Raw genomic sequence first — 19,530 nt, 5'->3', positions numbered from 1 at the left:
CGGCTGCAGGACAGGTAGAGACCTCTTGCGGAAAGTAGCACAAGCTCGATGATAAATTGTAGGTACATACATTTTTAAGTCGATCAATTTGATACTTACTTATGCTGAACTTACGCGCACACTGTGGTGTGAAAAGGAAGAAAAACTCCCCCTCTCTCCGCAATCCTTCTTCGCCCTTTAAGTCTTTTAAAAGGATCTCTTTTATCTCGCTCACTCACACGTGCAATAAAATAACGACACATGAATGTATAAGTATGCCCTTAAATTTCGTTGTGCTTCAATGAAATTCATGAAATGACCTTTTTTTAAATTGTCAAATTCTTTACAACTGCGAAGAATACCGAGAATACCGAAACACACCCATTATATAGGAGATGAATTTACTGAAAATAATGTTAGCCCTGAATATTAATTTCAGGCATTTTTTTTTTTTTTTTTTTTTTTTTGAAGCAAAATGATTAAATTTTTTTTAACTACCACAAAATAAGTAAAAAATTTTACATGCTTACAATATAAACACTTTTTTTTTGAACGGAATAAAATTGAAAATTTACTCAAAAGTCATAAAAGTGTAGCCGTTTAGCGAACAAAATAAAATAATCAGTACGCTAGCGCCACCATCGAACCAGTGGCCAGTGTCGTAAGCTCGTCCTAACCGACGGTGCGTAGGCAAACGGTATATGAGTGCGAGAGAGCGCGAGATAGGGAAAGAGAGAGAGAGAGTCAAATAATCTTCCCGCATTACCGGGGCAAGCCCACAAGTGGGAAAGAGAAAGAACGAGCAACGAGTCCAGCTCAACGCGACCAGCTGCAGTAGCAACAGAGCAGAGAGAGCAAAGCCCATCAAAGAGAAAGAAAGAAAGAGAGAGAGGTAGCAGCAGCAGCAGCAGCAGCGCATCAGAGCAAAATGGACGCCTTTGTGTCTGTTTTCTTCGTGTCCGCACTATAAATAGTGGCTTGGTGCCGCTTGGCGGGCCGCGCGCGCCAAGTTCCCCTCCTCCTCTTCCTCCTCCTCGTCCTCGTCGCGCTCTCTCTCTCATCCTCCTGCGTGCCTCCTGTTCCATGGACCGCAGGCCATTGGCCGAGCAACAACAGCAGCGGCTCCTGGAGTACCCTCGAGAAGGACGCCGTCAAGATAACCTTCTGCACGCTCCCCCTCCCCCAGGGGGACCCTCCCGTTGCAGGTGTGTGTACTCGACTCGTACGCAAGACATAAGATACGTCTGCTCCCTGTAGCCGCTAATGTTTGGGCGGCGTCGGGACTCCTGCTGCTGTTACTGCTAAGAATCCTGAACAGTGTGTGTGCGTGTCTCTCCAAGTGTTTAGGCAAAAGGGCGCGAATATCGCTGCGGCTATACCTGATCGGTGGTTGTACACTCCGATCCGAATCGGGCCAAAAGTGGCTTTCACACGAAATAAAGCGGCCAACCTATCAGTTGTGCGTGCGTCTGTGTGTGTGCTTGTGTTTTCATCCATCAGGACCCCACGTAGCTTAATCAAACGACGTACGAGTTACAGCGATATCAGGTAAGGGTGATCGAGTAATAAAGAGCAAGAGCATTTTTCTGAGCGTGAGGATACTAATTTTTTATAATTTTTTAGTTTATGCTGGTCGCTCGATTCTTAGTACAGGATGTTTCGGCTGCCGCAGGATCCGAGAGCCTCTTCAAAATTTGGCTGATTGCGCGCAATGCGACAACATGAGACTTGATGGATTGCACTGACTTTTAGCCGGCCCCCTGGGCACTAGTGCCCTGGTGTCTTTTATCTTTTCTATCTTCGTCCCGTGTGTTTACAAACAATCGGTGAACAGTGCAAGTGAGTTTCGTTTGTGCCACAGTGAACATGAACATAAAAAGTGCAAACTGAAAGTGTTGTTTGGCGCAATGTATACAGCCAGTGCTCACGAATTGTTGTGCTAGGCAGCAAAGTTGCTGGTTTAATAGTTTTCTTCATTTGGCAGATCGTTGTTGTTTCTTGACAAGAACATCAGATGCCAGAACAAATACAGATCAAAATGAACGGGGTAATACCAAGTATACCAGTCACTACCCTTGCGGGTATAGCAAGTTTATCCGACTTGTTGACAGAAATGCCTCTGCCAGCACCATTACCACAGACTCTTACCAACAAGTCATTGTTGTTTCATCCTAGAGTTGCAGACGAGGCACAAATATTGTTGAGTTCTAGCGATGAAAATTTGGTACCCCAGCTCATCATGTCACTTTCTCAGACCTCGTCTGATCATATCGAGTTGAAGGATCACTATGCAAGTTTTGAGCAACCTTTGGAAGAGCAGCAAAATCCTCCAGAACTTTTGCAAGCAATATTGCAAACTAGCCCCCATGTATTTCAAGGGCCACAATACAATTCCCCTCGAAGTTGGCCGCAACAGAGCCATCAAATGGCCAGCAATTATGAGGGATTCTCCCCATCTTATTCAAATTCATCATCAAATTCGAGGCTAACGCCTCAAGATAGTCCTGCGCACATGGGTGCGAGCAGCAGATCAATGTTACCTGGTGGGATTCCACATCCGCAGAACCCGGGTATGCCTGTTGCACCCCAGAATCATACCAACGTTACACAAAGTAGTCCTTTTACTGTGCCTTCCCCGTCGCCTAGAGCAACCGTTATAACAGAACAAACAAGGACGTCCACAACTCCGCAGCATATGATGGAGGATACTCATTGTTTGAATAACATTGCTTCTCCATTCGAGATGCATTCTCCAGCACACATGAGTACACCCAGTCCGCTAGTATCAACACTCGGCAACGTCACTCCTCAGCATCATGCAATGGCAAGTGGCATGACTCCTCAGCATAATATCCAAATGACACCTCCGAGCGATAGTGGAATCCCAGCGAGTCAACATCAACCTCAGCAGCAGCAGCAGCAGCAGCATCATCATCATTCCCTACACCAGCCTCATCAAATGCATCATCAACAACAACTAAATGTTCATCAGCAAATGTTTGATCCTATGATCAACCGACCACTGCACCAGCCTCACTTACCTCAAGGCTTGGATATTGATCATACAATCCACGATAATCAGCAGTTTGTCCTGGACCAGGTAGCAGGTCTTCCCGACATCGATATACCTATTGGAAGTTTAGATGCGAGCCACAGTAGGGATCTAATGTCTGCTCAACTACCAGTAACTCAGGTCAATGTGTTTGACAATGTCAGTGCCAGTGTAAATCTAAACAATGCCATGATGCCTTTGCCTGATCCAGTACCGGTTAATATTCAGCAGCAGCCACACATGCCCTTTAATCAGCAACATCCTATGCAACCAACGTTAGCCCAGCATCATCTAGCTGAGCAGCAACAGTTTTCAAATGAACAATTGAACCTGCATCAGCAACAGCATGAAATCCAGCAAATGCAGCAATTGCAATATCAACAGCCGGACCAGCAGCAGCAGCTGTTGCAAGAACAGCCAATGGTGCAGCAACAAAACAATGCACAAGAAAAGGACGTAAAAATTCCACTCAAAGAACCTGTTATCATGTTGAACAGGTTGCTAGCCGATCAGGCGCTTTTGAAGCAAAAATTGAACTCATCCGCCGAAAAGTCAGTTGTGCGCTCAACGAGGACGAGTATATCGAGCCGCGACGACAAATCGATCAAATCCGAGTCCGACAGTGAAGAGGAAATCGGCAAAAACAACAAATACTTCAAAGCCAAAGCGAAAGAGCGCCAAGCAAAGAAAGAACGTGAAAAGGCCGAGAAAAAAGGTAGTGTAGACGACAAGCGCGTGCTGAGCAGTGGAAGGAGAAAAAGGCTTTTCGAGGAGGACGAGGATGATAAAAAGGACGAGGTTTTCGCGTCGGTTAAGCCGAAAATTCGCAAATTCGAGAAAAAACTGGTGCCCGTGCTACCGAAGCTCAGCGTGGAGGAGCTCATGGAGACCAACACGTACCAGCGCTTCAACATGTTGATCGAGACGATATTCGAGAACACGGAAGAGGCAGCCTTGGACGAGATAGACGAGGACGGCGACGTTCCGGCCGAGCTGCTCATCAGCGATCACCAACTGCAGGCTCTATGTTCCGAGGCAGCTAAGCTCAAGTCCTTGGGGGCTATGGAATCCGTGCCTGCTGAAAAACTGGTGAGGTTGCTCAACATTCTTGAGAAAAACATCCGGGATGGCGCTAAAGTCTCGCCCCTGGCCGATCCGGACGACGACGCGGAGCAAAGCAAAATGTGGATGCAAATCGCTATGAGCCGGGTGCAACAAGCCGTCGACGCATCCCTCGTTTGCCTACACATCATGACCTCGAGCAACATGCCCAAGACCATATTCCTCGAGGACGTGATAGACCGGATAATCCAATTTATCAAGTTCCAGCTGCAAAACACGATATTTCCCTCGTACGATCCGGTCTACCGGATAGACTCGAGAAACAAGACTGATAACTTTAACGCGAGCGGCAGGAAGAAGCGCAGCCACGCCAAGGAGGTCCGCGAGAAGAATCTCCTGATGGTGTACAGTAAACTGAACGAGTTGGTCGGCTTGCTGGCCGAGCTACTGGGCATACAGATCCTCACCGACACGAGCGTGCTGCACGCTTCGACACTCGGAGTCGCGCCGTTCTTCGTCGAGAATGTCAGTGACCTACAGCTCAGCTCGCTCAAGCTCGTCACCGTCATCTTCACCAAGTACGAGAAGCACAGGCGGATATTGCTCGAGGACATAATAGCGTCGATCGCCCGGCTACCGAGCAGCAAGCGCAGCCTGAGGACCTACCGGCTCAGCACCGACGAGTACATTCAAATGCTGACTGCCCTGGTACTTCAATTGATCCAGTGCGTGGTCGTGCTGTCGGATTTCACTGTAATCCCGACGCGGGACAACAAAAAACTCCTCGGGGTCAAGGAACCCGAGGACAAGAAAGACGGCCAGATGAGCCAACTCCAGCCTACAGACGTGGACGTGCTTGTGCTCGGCAAATACGATGCGGCTCAGCGGCTGGCGGGCAACTTTCTGACGGCCTTTCTCAACAAGTGCGGCAGCAAAGGCGAGGAAATCGACTATAGGCCGCTCTTCGAAAACTTTGTCCAGGATCTTTTGGCTACGGTCAACAAACCCGAATGGCCGGCCGCCGAGCTGATGCTCAGTTTGCTCGGTAAGCTGTTGGTCCAGCACTTTACCACCAAGAATTCGGACATGTCGCTCAGAGTGGCCTCGATCGAATACCTGGGGGTCGTGGCCGCGAGGTTGCGCAAGGACGCCGTGAGCTCGCAGTGCAAACTCGACACCATCGATCAAATAATCAGGGACATAAAACTCGAGCAGAGCCGTGACATCGAGTACGATCAGGTCAAGGACAAGGACATTTCGGGATTGAGCGAATCCGAGGAGCGAGTTGTCTTTCTGCAGAAGGTTATGCTCGACTATTTGGCTGTCAACGGCACCAAGGACTCGGCGCTCGGCTACGCCCGGCACTTTTATCTCGCCCAGTGGTACAAGGATTGCGCAATGGAGAAGCAAAAGGTAGGCCAGCCGAAGAATGTACTGACGCCGAGTAAAAAGTTGTCCAGGAAGATGAAGGCGAAGAAAAAAGGAGGCCGAAATCGAATGGTGAGCGACGACGAGAGCGAGCCAGAGTTTACTGAAGATCTCCAGCCCGATGAGAATGACAACGACAGCGAGCAAAAGTACTCCGAGACCTACCGCATCATCGATGAGCGCAAAAAGCTTATAATCAGCAAAATCCGGCCGTACAGCTCGGGTACGAAGCCCGACATCTTGCAGACTTACATAGACTACAACACGGCCGAGCTGATAACCCAGTACCTGGCTTCGACGCGGCCCTTCTCCCAGAGCTTCGATCGTTACCTGCGCGACATCCTCTGCGTGCTCACCGAAAACTCGATAGCCATTCGCACCAAGGCGATGAAGTGCCTGACGATGATAGTCGAGGCCGATCCCAACGTGCTCGCCCGCTCGGACATGCAACTGGGCGTCAAGCATTCGTTTCTCGATCATTCGACCTCGGTGCGCGAAGCCGCGGTCGATCTCGTCGGAAAATTCGTTCTCAGCCGGCCAGTGCTCATCGACAAGTACTACGACATACTGCTGGCGCGGATACTGGATACCGGGGTCAGTGTGAGGAAACGCGTCATTAAGATTCTCAAGGACATATGCATGGAGTTTCCGGAGTACGAAAAGATTCCCGAGATATGCGTGAAAATGATCAGGCGCGTTAACGACGAGGAGGGAATCAGAAAGTTGGTGATGGAGGTCTTTCAAAACATGTGGTTCACGCCGGTCAAGGAGAAACCGATTCTCGATCACAAGGCTCTGCTGAGGAAGGTGATGAACATAACGGACGTCGTGGCCGCTTGCAAGGACATCGGACTCGAGTGGTTTGAGCAGCTGCTGGTCAGTCTATTCAAGCCCAAAGAAGACAAGGAAGACAGCACGAAAATGGTGGTTGAGCCGCCGAAAGCTCTGGTCACGGCGTGCACGCAGATCGTCGACTGCCTGATTGAAAACGTGCTTAGGCTCGAGGAGACGAATCTGCCGAGTCCGAGTAGCCACACCGACGAGGGAGGTGATCAGAAACGTGGTTCCTCGCAGCGCCTCGTCGCTTGCCTAACCACCCTCCACCTGTTTGCCAAGATCAGGCCACAGCTGTTGGTGAACCACGCGATAACACTGCAGCCGTATCTTAGCTTGAAATGTCAGACGCAAGGCGATTATCAGATAATCAGTAGTGTGGCGCACACGTTGGAACTAGTGGTTCCCCTGATCGAACACCCGAGTGAGACTTTCCTCGCCCAGCTCGAGGAAGACTCGGTCAAGTTGATATTACAGCACGATCGAACGGTAGTATCGAGCTGTCTCTCTTGTCTCGGCTCCATCGTCAACAACGTCACGCGCAACTTCAAGCTCATACGCGACTGCTTCAACAAATACTACGGCAGCCTCACGACGTATAAATCGTATTACGAGCAGAATCCTGACAATCCCCTGTTGCAGAAGTTCAAGCCCTTCTTCCGCCGGGCCTTGTTCACGGTGGGCTTGCTGCTCCGGCACTTTGATTTCACGGATCTGCAGGTGATCGATGGCTTGCCCGAGAACATCAAGGACCAGGTCTTTGAAACCCTTAGTTACTTCGTTAACCAGGAGAACGACGACGCGCGTCACTTTACCCTGTCGGCGATCGGCTCGCTTTGCATCAGACATTACGACTTTATGATGCTGCCGCAGCTCGAGGAGCTGTACCACTACTTCCTCACCTCGGATTGCGCGTCGGTGCAAATGAGGATCCAGGTGCTCAAGAACATCGAGCTTTATCTCGCCGAGGAGGAAAAGCGGATGATAAAGCAAGACCTCGAGTGGGCAAAAATGTCCAAAAAAGAAAATCTCAAAGAAATGGGCGATATTTCGTCCGGAATGGCTAGCGCGGTCATTCAGCGCTACCTCAAGCAGATTCTGGAATCGTTTTTGCACGCGAACCTTAACGTCAGACACGCTGCGCTCAAGGTCATTCAGTTGATCCTTGCACAGGGTCTGGTTCACCCGGTTACGATAGTGCCCTATCTCATTTGCATGAGCACCGATTTCGAGACGAGCGTCAGTCACAGTGCCGACAAGCAGCTACAGGAGATCGAGAAGAAGTATCCGGGCTTTGTGCACACGAAAGCTGGCGTTGGCATCAAGCTTAGTTATAGGCTCCAGCAGATATTGCAAAAGGATGCAGCAGTGGTGCGAGGCATGAGGATCAAAGAGAACGAGTACCCATCTGCCCTCAATGGTTTTCTGTACACGATACTCAGGAGCACGAAGCAACAGAGGCGAGCCATCGTGCAGTCGTTCCTCAAGCAGTTTGACGAGAGTGTCAAGACTAGTCTCTCGCAGATGTTATACCTTGCGGACAATCTCGCTTACTTTTCCTATCAAGTGCAGGACGAGCCGCTGTTTATCATTCACCACATAGACATCGTTATTTCGATGGCTGGTACAAACCTGCTTCAGTTGTTCAAGGAAGCGCTGTTACCGAAAATTGGTGCCCACCCAAAGCCACAGGAGCAGCTGCAGCAGCCGCAACCTATTCCGCAGCCCATGGAAATGGAACAACAGCAGCTCCCTCAAGAACAAGTGCAGCAACAACAACAGCAACATGAAGCGCACTTACCTCTGCTGCCTCAACAGTATCCTTATCCACAGCTTCCAATGTATTATCCACAGGTAACTTGAAGTAGAATTCATAAATTGTATCAGTTTGTTTTTTCTTTTTGCTAAAAGTTTTTTATTTTTTTTTTTATTTTTACAGGCTGGAGAAATGCGGATAGCAAACGAATTAGCAGTAGGTTTGATGCCAATGACAGGGCTGAATTATCCAAGTGCTCCCACCGTACCTCAACAAGTGCCTCTGGTACCTCAACCAACAGTAGAACAACAGCACCATTCGGTACAACCGCAAGGTAGAACAAAGCAGGATCCGGTGTTGGCAGCGCTCGCAGAGGACGAGGAGGATGACGAGGAAGACGAAGAATCGGTGCTTCAAAGGTTACCGCAAGATACGAAATTACTGCGGCAATATATAAACGCCAGTCAGGGTTTTCTCTTGTTGCTAACCCTTAGGCAGCATCTCAAAGATCTCTACGGCTTCTCCGACGCCAAAATAAGTCAGTACTCACCGTCCGAAGCAGCCAAAGTTTACGAAAAGGCAGTAAATCGCAAAAACAATTTGCACTTCAAGCCCAAAAACACGCTGCAAAGGCTCAAAAATGACAAAAAAGATGAAGATGAACTGGATGAACAAGGCAGACAACAGCTTGTCAAGGAATACCTCGATTTCAAACAGCTCATAATGAAGTTCGATCCCGACGACCCTGAAGAAGACGATGACGACGCAGGTGGTTCCGCTCCAAGATCAAAGCGCGTCCTCGACAAAGTTGCTAATTCGTCCGAGCCGGATCGGCCAACTGATGCGGCCGGCGCTGTTCAGTATCAGGTGCATCAGGTGCAAGAGCACCCCAACAACTCGATGAATCCGGTTCCAGGACCTCCCCGAGTGCCCAAACTCACGATACACGCGAGCCATCATCCGACCTCCGCGGAGAAGGATCACCACAGAAAGCACCGCACGCACAAACCAGAGAAGCCAAAAAAACACAAGAAAAAGAAGAGGAGAAGACTATCGGACAGCAGTGACAGCGCAGAGGACTTTAGCGACCCAGACTACCAAGCGTGAGTAACAACGTAAAACAGTCGTTCGATCAATTGTCGTTCGGCTGGTGTGAACTATTTTCGTTGTCTCGCTAATAGTGTTCTGGACTCGTTATCCGTAGAGCCGTCGATGAAAGTTCATCTCTGTACATATATAATATAGGTTTTTAAAACAATATTAGGAAGCAGGGGACGAGATGGTTAAAGACAATGTTAATTACATGAATATTAAATGTAGTGATAAATATAATGTAAAAATTATGAAATGACGGATGCTTTTTATTTCGAGTGTGAAGAACATGATGATTCTTCCCCGGAAATATGAAGAAAAAAGGACCAGCCGACACATAATACAGTTTTTCAAATCCATTTAACGGATGTTGAGGGAATCCGTAGTGAAAGATAGTTTTTAATTTTTTTAATTATTTACGAACGCTATTCGTCAGATTTTCTCAGGCGCAAGTTTACGAGAATATTATATTAGGATAGCCAATTTGAAAAGGTAAAAAATTTAGATGGAGCAATGAATATAGTATAGTATATAATAAGTAAAGTATTGTTTGCATGGGAAAAAGTAACAAAATATTCTGTAAATATTGTCGATATATTAAGATATACTAAAAATCTGTGACTGAAGTATCTTATTTTCTTACGTGAAATTGAACATAGTGTATAATCGTACATAATTTGGATGGACAACACAATTAAGATAATTATTACTCAAAATTTAGTTCAATTCTTTGCTCTGTCAAAATAAATCGTACCTTTAAACGAAAAAGAGTCGTATTCTTATCATCGATGTATATGTTGTTATTGTACGTCAGATGTTTACATGAAATAAATTTTATGCAAAATGTAAATTATGCCATAACAGCTATAACTTTGACGCAATACAAGAATGTGGATCGATTCACGTAAGTGAAAGATCTTTATATTGAACAAATTTAATTTTAGTGTCTTATCAAGTTGAAATTATTTTTCACTTGCTTGAAGTACCTAAAATTATTTATTACACAAAAGTATAATGCATTTTCATGGTTTTGCGTTGTTTAGGAATACTTTTCAAGTTAATATTGCGGAATTCTTCGAGCACGATTTAATGAATTATCAAAATAAATCTATAGATAATCTTTTTTGTTTAATATTTATTTGAACCGAGATTAATTTAATACTTTAGACTACTGACTCTAGACAAACGAAAAGTAAATAGAAAAAAAATGTAAATTTAGCTATGCAAAGAGAAAAAGTTAATTGCAGTTCCTTTTGATGTATAAAAAAATTAATTGAAATTCATCTCAAAGGGCAATCTAAAAAAAACTCTTTAAAAAAAAAGTGTATTGTTGTCCCTACTTTGTATTGACAAAATGAACTTTTTTTGCGAAAAGCGTGCAATGATAGATCTATAAGGTTGGAAGAGAAAATTTTTGAATTTTGATAAATAAAAAATAAGTAATAATTAACTCGATAAATCATCGTGTTATAAAATATCGATAAAGCCGAAAGTCGAATTAACAAAAACATGCTGGAATAAAAGAAAACAAAAAAATTTAAGACGAGAGTGTACAAATCTTCATGCTTGTAAATATTTTTTGAATAAGTTAAAAGAGGGAGAGAAAGTGATTCTCTTTTGTCACTTAGACATCAAAGTAAAAAATTCTAGTATAAATGTCCGATAGGATGAGAAAAAATATACACTGAAGCACAGCATATGCAAATGATGAAATAGTCATTTCTGAGTGCTAAGTATCGAATTAAATAAAGTAAATTAAAGTAAATAATACTTATAATTATTGTTGCAACGCGAAAATATATGAAAGATTGTGAAAAAATTTGAATATAAAAAAAAGAGAGCGTTTGGTTTTGCACTTGAAAATAAAAGAATAAAAAACCCCTGTTGTAATAAAAAAAATCTTTTCAGAAAGTACAGTAAATTCTAAATAGTTATATTTCTACTTACATATAATGTAAAAGTTAGGGGCTCTGTTCGTACATAAGTATTTCCATAAGGTGGTCAATGTATCGTGTCGATTAAGGTTCAAGATAATATAATGAACGAAGGGAAAGAAAATAGAGAACATTTTTAATGTACAGCACCCTATTCGACGCAATAAGGAGGCTCGCTTGTATTATAACATTATATTATATACTGTAACAACTGTTTTTGTATTTGGTAATCCATCGGAGAATATCAATCAAAAGGCACATTCAAAGATGAAAAAAAGAAACAACAAATACATTATATATATATACTTATATAAATATCGCGTATAAATATATAAATATATGTATATATACATACGTGAGTAAAATTGTCCAGTGTTAATGTTATCCATAATTGTGTGTAGTTGATGAAAAACTGAATGTTGTTGTAAAGTTGAATAAGAAAAAAAATGAAAAAAAAAAAAAAAATTTTAAAGTAACAAACAACGGTGAAATGAAGTATTGAATGACAGTTCTGGATAAGACTTAACGCTCTTTTACTCATAACTTATTATGTACATCGTCCGGAAAAAAGGTACGTTCATAAAGAAAAAAAAAAAAATAAACATAAGTATATATCATAGCGTTGTATTTATTTGTTTTTTCATCCGCACCCTCCGTGTCTCCCTTTAACCATCTGTATGTACAAAAATAATCGCCTTGTGCAATTTTATGCGTATTTATAGATGCCGATTCAAGGACGAATCTGAAGTTTCATTACTTTTTCCAAGCCCTGGCACATTCTTAATATAAAAAAAAGTCTCGGTTGATTTGGGTTCAAATTTGAACTTTTCTTGCGAAGCTTTTGTCTCCTTAAACAAAATAGATTCCTGATACTTTGAAAAATCCTGATCAACCGGTAGCGCCGTCTGTTTCGAAGCGTTCATGTGCAACAAAACTTTTTTTCTCTTTTCCAAATATTGCTTGTCACGTGCTCTGCGATGAAGAAGGAAAAAAAACGATTCAAAGTCGATTAAAAAAAAAAAAAAAAAAAAAAAAAAAAAAAAAAAAAAAAAAGGCTCAAACACGGTATAAACAAACCTGTAAAGTTGCAGAAACAAACTAGACTTGAAGGAAGGTCTGCACTGTTTAACTGTCTGATTGCTCGGCTCCCTGTCACCACCGGGCTTGTCCTCCTTCACGATCTTCGTAATCCTGGCAGGCTTGGGATGCCTCCGAATTTTCCATCCTTCCTTTTTCAATTTCGTTTGACCCCTCATGCGCTCCTCGTTCATGAATCTCTGAATCTCCTTCTTCTCCTTCAACTTGTTCAGAATCTCTTTTCTTTTCTCTATCGCAGCCTCGTTACGCTCGGCAATTTTTTCGCTACTCGCCACTACCGGGGACTTGACTTTTTCCGTTGACGGCGGCGGAGCTCTGTCGCGACGACGTTCGGCTTCTTTGCGCTCGCGCCACTCTTGTACCGCGATTTTTTGCTTCTCCCGCAAATCGAGGTAAATCTTGTACCAGGCGTCGTGCTTCATGATGTTCTCCTCGGTGAGATCTGGGCACTTGGTCCGTAACGCGGACACGAGAGCTTCGGTGCTCTTGTGTTTTTTGCGGAACTTGACGTAGAGCAAATGATCCTTTTCGCTCCAGCCACCGGTGTGTCCTTTGTGCATAAAAAAAATTTGTTGATTAATATGCTTCGCTTGGATCAATTGAGCAATTACAACGTTACCCGAGTTGGATATCAATGCGAAAAAATTCTCTGCTTCGCCAAAGTCGCACTCCTTGTTGGGATCTTGTCTCTGTAGCGCAGCTTGGACGTTTATGATTCTTGAATATAACTTGTCGTTGGATAGGAAGTTTTCGTGTTTGTGGATTTTTCTGTGCAACTCGTCAAGTTCGGTGCTCAAGTTTTTCTGCTCGTTCGTTAAATTACCAATGTCAGTGCAAGAATTTTTGAACTCCTGCACCCTTTTCCACAGGGACTGTAATTTTTTCTTGAAAACCTCGAGGTCTAAAAATTAGTTTGTTCAATGTAACCGATTTGTTGCTCTTAATGTTATCAAACGTTTCTTTTTTTTTTTTTCTAATCATGATTACCAATATTTTTGACGTTGCTCGGAGCCATCATTTCTTTTACAGATTTCAACTCCTGATAAACATCGATTATTTTTTCTCTGAGTGGTACCTCTATTTTCTGTCTAAATTGAATCGCAAATTTTCAAATAAATATTTTATTACAGTAAAACGATTATTTGTTACCTCTCTTTTTCGAATTCATCAATGTCACGCTTAATACTTTTCCAAGTCTCCACATCACTTTTGGCATAGTTAATAAACACTGCAAGCGATTTGTCGATACCAATTTCCTGCATTTTTAATCGAAGATATAATTTTATATGTTGCGAGTTTGTATTATTCATTGTTGATGCCATTGTTAGATCATGAAAACAAAACACCACAATACACCACAAACTTGGGTAAAGTAATCTATTCTGTTGTCATGGTAACTCATACTCTCTTTTTGAAAAAGAATCATTTGACTGAAATAAAAATATTTTTTTTAGGAAATGTAATGAAAAGACGCCATTCGTCAAATAAGAACAAAAATATTATTAACTGATATAACTATATTACAAGTGTTTCACATTTTTCTGTACGAGCGATGTATACACACATTTTAGTTTACATGATTTTAAATACACCCACACCTACAAACACATGTGAACGAGCAGTTTTTAGTACGTAACATAAAATACTTTTTACAAGATGTACAAAAATATGATTGGTTGCCTTTTTTTATTCAACCAAACTTGTCATCGACTTATATTACCGTATACACAAATGAGATGTTTTTCCATCATTCATTTTTTGTTTATACATAATTTGTTCAGTTCTCTTCGATTTTCAAAAACGTTAGTACTCTTAAATGTACGATAATTCTAATTCTCAATCAATTTACATCAATCACGATTTCATTAATTAAAAAATGGCAATGATACGGTTACGATTCTTTTAGAGTTTAATACCATAGAGAAGGTTTGCTCTGTGAAAATTTTTATGTACAACCTTTAAACATATAATGTGTATCTCTGAGTGTAAATAAATCAGAAAAAAGTTTACAAGAGTTTTAAAATTCATCACCGTGACTAGCTCGCTACTGTTACTCATAGTTAAGTTAATTTAATGTTAAAAATTTCGCAAACCGTGTAGAACGTAATTTTAAACATCGTATTATTTTGAGTCAAACATAATGATTTGTTTTCAAAAATCATTTAAATTTTACGTAGACTAGTAAACTGTAGCATTTTTTTTTTTCGCATTAAAAATGACGAAATAAATTAAATAACAGTTGGCAATTGTTTTTAAAAACTAGGCTTCATAATTTACAAGAGTAATTTACTCTGATTTGCTTTATTAATACAACACGCGCACCCACAAACACTCACACACACGCGAATTGGTACATAACGTGCTTTCGTACATAATTAAGTCATATGTTGCCTGGGTTCTGTGTATGAAAATTCCATACAATTCTTGAAAAGTTAAAGATCGATGTCCGTTTGAATATCGATATTATTACGCACTTGTACTTGACATACGTCATTACAGCTTTTGAATCAATAAGTTGTAAAAAAAAAAAAAATTTTAATTTAAAATCAACCTGATAACCCAAAAAATATTTAGTGCGACTAAAATAAAGCACAAAATTCACTAATATTATCGGACGCTACATTTGTAACATGGATCAAAGAACAATCAACAACGTGCTTTCTCTGACCAATCAGGATATCGTGCAGGAATTACGACCCGCGCAACTCGTGCGTGAATCATTAATACTTCCGGGCGGTGAGCTGCCGGGCGTCGATGAGCCCGCGCTACTTGGACTCGTGCCGGCCACGAAGCGTAACTTACGGTGGCCGAGATTCAGGGATTTGATCGTACAAAAAGTTCGATTACCGCAGGAGCTGTGGAAACGAGGTCTCAGCTGCGGTACCGTCGTCATGGCGTAGGACTTGAGGTGGGACTTGATGGACACAGGTAACGGGAGCTGGTCAATGCCGTAGACAGTCGTTCGCGCCACAATCGCTCGACATGCCAATTCTTGAAGACTCAACACTGCAATCAAAGTACATAAGATCCTTTAAAATCTGGATACTCGTGTGATCTACATAATGTATAAATAATCTGATTTTATATGACCTTTATTTGATCTCCATAAACGTTCCATTCCATTGCGATGAAGTGCCATCCTGGAGAGTTCAGAAAAACTTTCCCTTATATTAAAGTCACACAGTGGAGATACTTCGAAAAAAGCCATACGATTCTTAGCAGCATAAAGTTCAGCATCGCGTTCGCTAACTTGTCTTTTAAAAGCTAAATGAAGACGGTTTCCAACCAAAACTTTGGGTACACCTGGTGCTTGCTGTGTGTGCAATAACAATTTATTTGGAATTTATTTTTTAAAACTTTGAATTCCTTATGCTTTAATAACAAAAATCCTTACCTCTTCCACTTCTTTGAGCCATCTGTCTATCCCGTCAAAGGACCACTTATTTGTAATATCATAAACCAAAAGAATTCCTTGAGCTCCTCTAGAATACGACCTTATAATAGTGCAAAATCTACCTTGACCAGATGTATCCCAAAGCTGTAGTTTTACCCTTTTTCCATCCAACAAAATAGTAGTAGTCTTGTAAGCTGAAACAAACCGAAATCATAAGGTACACGAGTGAACCAACCCATACTTATTAAGGAAAAAACGGACTGCGCGTTAATAACAAAAATATATAATACCACTTCCACTGCAGAAGGGCGACTCAAAGGCACCATCTTCTAGGCCACTGAGTATCTCCTGCTTGCCTACGTCGCTGTCACCAACGAGTAGGAACTTGAGCAGGTAATCGTACTGCTTCTCTTGCCTAGGCTTCACAACAACCGCTGCTGATGCAGCGGCGTTGGTATTGTTGTTGACGTTGTTGTTGTTGCTGGTGTTATTGTTGCTGTTGTTGGGATGCTGGTGTTGGTAATGATAATTGCCGGAGGCGCTGCTGTCCTCTCCTGCTGCCATGGTAGCAGCTACAACTCCCACTGGGCATACTCGCGGTGTACACTGGCTCGCCTCGTGCACGCTTCTTTTGTCGCTCTCCAATTGCTACTCCCCCTGTTAGCCTCTTGTCAATATAATGGCAGGCAAACGCCCGACTGAGAATGGAGAAGTGTAATTCCGTGTGTTGGGCACCTGCTCTCCACAGAGTTTTACCGAATTTCACTCAATTTATTTGCACAGCGATGACAACAACGACGACTCCTTGCTGCGCACACGCAATAGTTTATATACGTACGATATTTGGCACTTTGGTGTTCGCCTGCGCCAGCACCCCTGTAACCTCTATTATAGAAATCGAAGTATCCGCTTACCTTATGCTACTGCAGGCTCCTGAAAAAGTTTCAAGTACTTTAGTTACAGAAAAAAAGATCCATGAACTGTAGATTAAAAAACTAAGTTAAACGGCCAGCTCCAATTTCCTTACTCTCGTTTTTACCTATATATATTGCGTGTGTTTGTGTGGGTTGTTGTGAACTGATGGACACTAGACTCTCACTGCTCCAATTTGTATATTTTTCCTTCGTCACTCACTATTATAGCACATTTTTTAATCTTGCATTTCTTCGTCAATGCAATACTTTGTAATCAGAATTAAATTAAACTCTTTATCATCACCATAAGATAAGTGTATAGATTTTTCTTTCGTTACATCTTTTGTCAAGAATCGCGAGTATACATATAGGGTGTAAAACACTAGCTGTTTTTTTTTTGTTTTTCAAAGGGGGCGCTGCTGACGATAATTTTGGCGCGCAATGGCGCCACACTTTGTGCAAATTTAAATACTCGTGTTGTATACTAAAATGTAAAACTAGAGCTTAGGTGGATTATGGGGACAAAGAAAAAAACATGGTAATGTAAACGTCGTAAGCATTTATTCATTTTAGCAATCATCGGTCACTGGACACTGCGTATAGTCAAGAAGATGGATCGGATCACTCTTCGAGGGCTCAACACAATTCCAATGCTCTATTTTTTTGCAATACCACCTTCTTCCATCACCTCTCATCACATACTTATTACCTTCTACCTCAAACACTAATTAAATTGTCAGCAGTACAGTGAATTATTCAAATATCGCAGTGCATTATACAGTTCCGTCCACCATCAATGTGTGCAACAGACGAGAGACAAGGCCTTTTTGTATCAACTCTTTCCAAAAACTTCCCTTCTATTCTCCTCCCTTATCGTAAACATCATTATGCTGTCGTAAGTACACACACAATGTTGCAATACATCATCATCATCATCTTCTAAATAGTATCAATATTAATATTATTAATGATAATTATTATAATCTCATTTCGACTATCGAGTCGAGAGGCGTTTTTTCATTATGTTTTTACGTTCACACGCGAAGCAGCTTGCTCACGCGCTTTACAAAGTTTTTTTCATTATTTTTATTTTTTCATAACAAAAGTGTTTTTTTTTCTTTCTCCTTTTTAATATTATTATTATTATTCTCAATATACAAACGGTGCGCCCGTAGTTTCGCTGGGAGCTAGGGTTTATTCAACTAAAAGGTAAAATACGCTGCTTGGACGAGAGTTAACACATTTGTTACTTAATTATTTTATTATTATTATTTTTTGTTCTTCCTTCCTTCCTTCATGCAATGCATGTTTTTCCTTGCTTAAACATTACATATTATGCACTAAGTAGTTTACTCTCACAGTAAGAATAAAGAGATCAAGTATGCGTTGTTTTAGCAAAAGAGAAAACAATTGTTAGTTACTTCTCATTTCACACGTTTCTTATTTGTTTCATGTTAAAGCTAAGGATATTTTTCGTATGTAAATGTGTTTCTTATTATTGAAAAAATCTCTTATTTATACATTTATACATCTAAAGTATTACAATTTTGTTGTTTGTTTGTTTTTTTGTTTATTTTTTTTTTTTTATTTCAATATCGTTTGCTGTCTATTTATTATACATGTAATATTATGCTTCCACACGCTGTAAGAAATCAATTTTTTTTTTTTTTCTTGTATCGTGCAGTTTTTTCCCTTTTTTCATGCATCACAGGAAAATTTTCTTTAGTACTTTTTCTCATCAGACTGTCTGGCTACGAATCAATAACAATTGTCTACATAAATAGTTCTTTTTTTTTTTTTTTTTTTTTTTTTTTTTTTTTTTTTAATATCGAAGTGACAAAGCTAACTTAAAAGCTGTAAAGAAATATTTGTTTGTAAAAAAAATTGCATCGCTTCATAGGTTTTTTTCCAATTGAAGCTCATTACTAAAAATGATCAATTAATTTTTCGCATAATATTTACAATATTATATTAGGTATATTTTTATTCCATTTCTGAAACGTTTACCGATATAAATGACGGTAAAAAATGTTGCAATTATATAAATCACTGTGCTTTTTTATGAATCAATCAACTGGTGTTTAAAAAGGTCACTTGATTGCAATCGATCTATGGATGCAAATTAAATATAAAGCATCCGTTCGAGAATTGAACAATGATCTATTCGAATTTGTACAATTTTATACTTGTTATTTCATTTTTTGGTTTCGATGAAATTTTACTATAAACGAGTTCCATTGACATAAAAAAACGATTATGAGACCAAAAAATGTGTGACGCAAAATAAAATTTAATTTAAGATGCCAAATTAAATTACTCAACTCTATAAAAAGATTGTCTATAGCCATATCATCAAATTCTTTATGTATATGCAAGAGATGAATGTAACTGGAAAACGTTATTTGCGAACTGAAAAGAGCGCAAATCATTTTTCATTATGCGTTATAAAGGCAAGTTTTGATAAAAATGTTAAACTAATGACAAAATGTATATATTACCTACAAACAAAGTGCAATACGATACGTACAACGTGCCATACATACAGTGCAAAATTTTATTTTACTTTTATTTCCTATTATATAGTTGTAAATTTTTTTTTTTTTTTTTTCATTCTGTACATACGTATAAAATTAACATGTACTCACGCAGCAACGCACGCGCGAGCGCAAGGACGATGCTGTTCTATTATGTCTAAGCACTTGCTCTAATTAGAGAGCGTACCTTTCATTTTTATTTTAATTTCGTTATTGATCAATGGGTTGAACTTAATTACGGTAAGTACGGTAGTAACGACAATCATAATCTGTGGCTCTCGAATTGTAAGTTGATGAAACGCATAAAAGTCATTATTTGCACTTAAAAACATTATTATCAAACACAAGGCTAGCTTTGTATATAACGCACATTTTCTAATGCTTAATTATGGTTTTTCAAAGATGTGAAATACTGATTATGTGTTTTGTATACATACATAATATTTATCATTA

General features: G+C 41.0%; 3 protein-coding genes across 3 annotated transcripts; 1 reads left to right on the top strand and 2 right to left on the bottom strand.

Annotated features, from left to right (window-relative positions):
* Window positions 1-868: 868 nt before the first annotated feature.
* Window positions 869-11,701, top strand: Nipped-B (Nipped-B cohesin loading factor). Its single transcript, XM_014353074.2, has 3 exons — window positions 869-1,527; window positions 1,603-8,209; window positions 8,295-11,701. The coding sequence occupies exons 2-3, from the start codon at window positions 1,994-1,996 to the stop codon at window positions 9,216-9,218; spliced, it is 7,140 nt and encodes a 2,379-aa protein (XP_014208560.2). The 5' UTR covers window positions 869-1,527; window positions 1,603-1,993; the 3' UTR covers window positions 9,219-11,701.
* A 152-nt stretch (window positions 11,702-11,853) lies between these two features.
* LOC106636276 (uncharacterized) lies at window positions 11,854-13,607 on the bottom strand. Its single transcript, XM_014348637.2, has 5 exons — window positions 13,385-13,607; window positions 13,223-13,323; window positions 12,855-13,136; window positions 12,215-12,785; window positions 11,854-12,109 (listed from the first exon to the last, which is right to left on the bottom strand). Exons 1-5 carry the CDS (start codon window positions 13,555-13,557, stop codon window positions 11,854-11,856), a joined length of 1,383 nt encoding a protein of 460 aa, XP_014204123.2. The 5' UTR covers window positions 13,558-13,607.
* Window positions 13,608-13,715: 108 nt separating this feature from the next.
* Rab40 (RAS oncogene family member Rab40) lies at window positions 13,716-16,916 on the bottom strand. The gene is made up of 5 exons (XM_089588843.1): window positions 16,669-16,916; window positions 15,920-16,562; window positions 15,630-15,823; window positions 15,326-15,548; window positions 13,716-15,241 (listed from the first exon to the last, which is right to left on the bottom strand). The coding sequence occupies exons 2-5, from the start codon at window positions 16,191-16,193 to the stop codon at window positions 14,907-14,909; spliced, it is 1,026 nt and encodes a 341-aa protein (XP_089444969.1). The 5' UTR covers window positions 16,194-16,562; window positions 16,669-16,916; the 3' UTR covers window positions 13,716-14,906.
* Window positions 16,917-19,530: the final 2,614 nt, after the last annotated feature.

Source organism: Copidosoma floridanum, unplaced genomic scaffold (assembly GCF_036245765.1).
Source record: "Copidosoma floridanum isolate Cflo_tuat_1 unplaced genomic scaffold, Cflo_Japanese_pri ptg000007l, whole genome shotgun sequence".
NCBI classification, from domain to species: domain Eukaryota; kingdom Metazoa; phylum Arthropoda; class Insecta; order Hymenoptera; family Encyrtidae; genus Copidosoma; species Copidosoma floridanum.
Note: the sequence above shows the minus strand (reverse complement) of the source record. Positions and strands in the feature narration are given on the sequence as shown.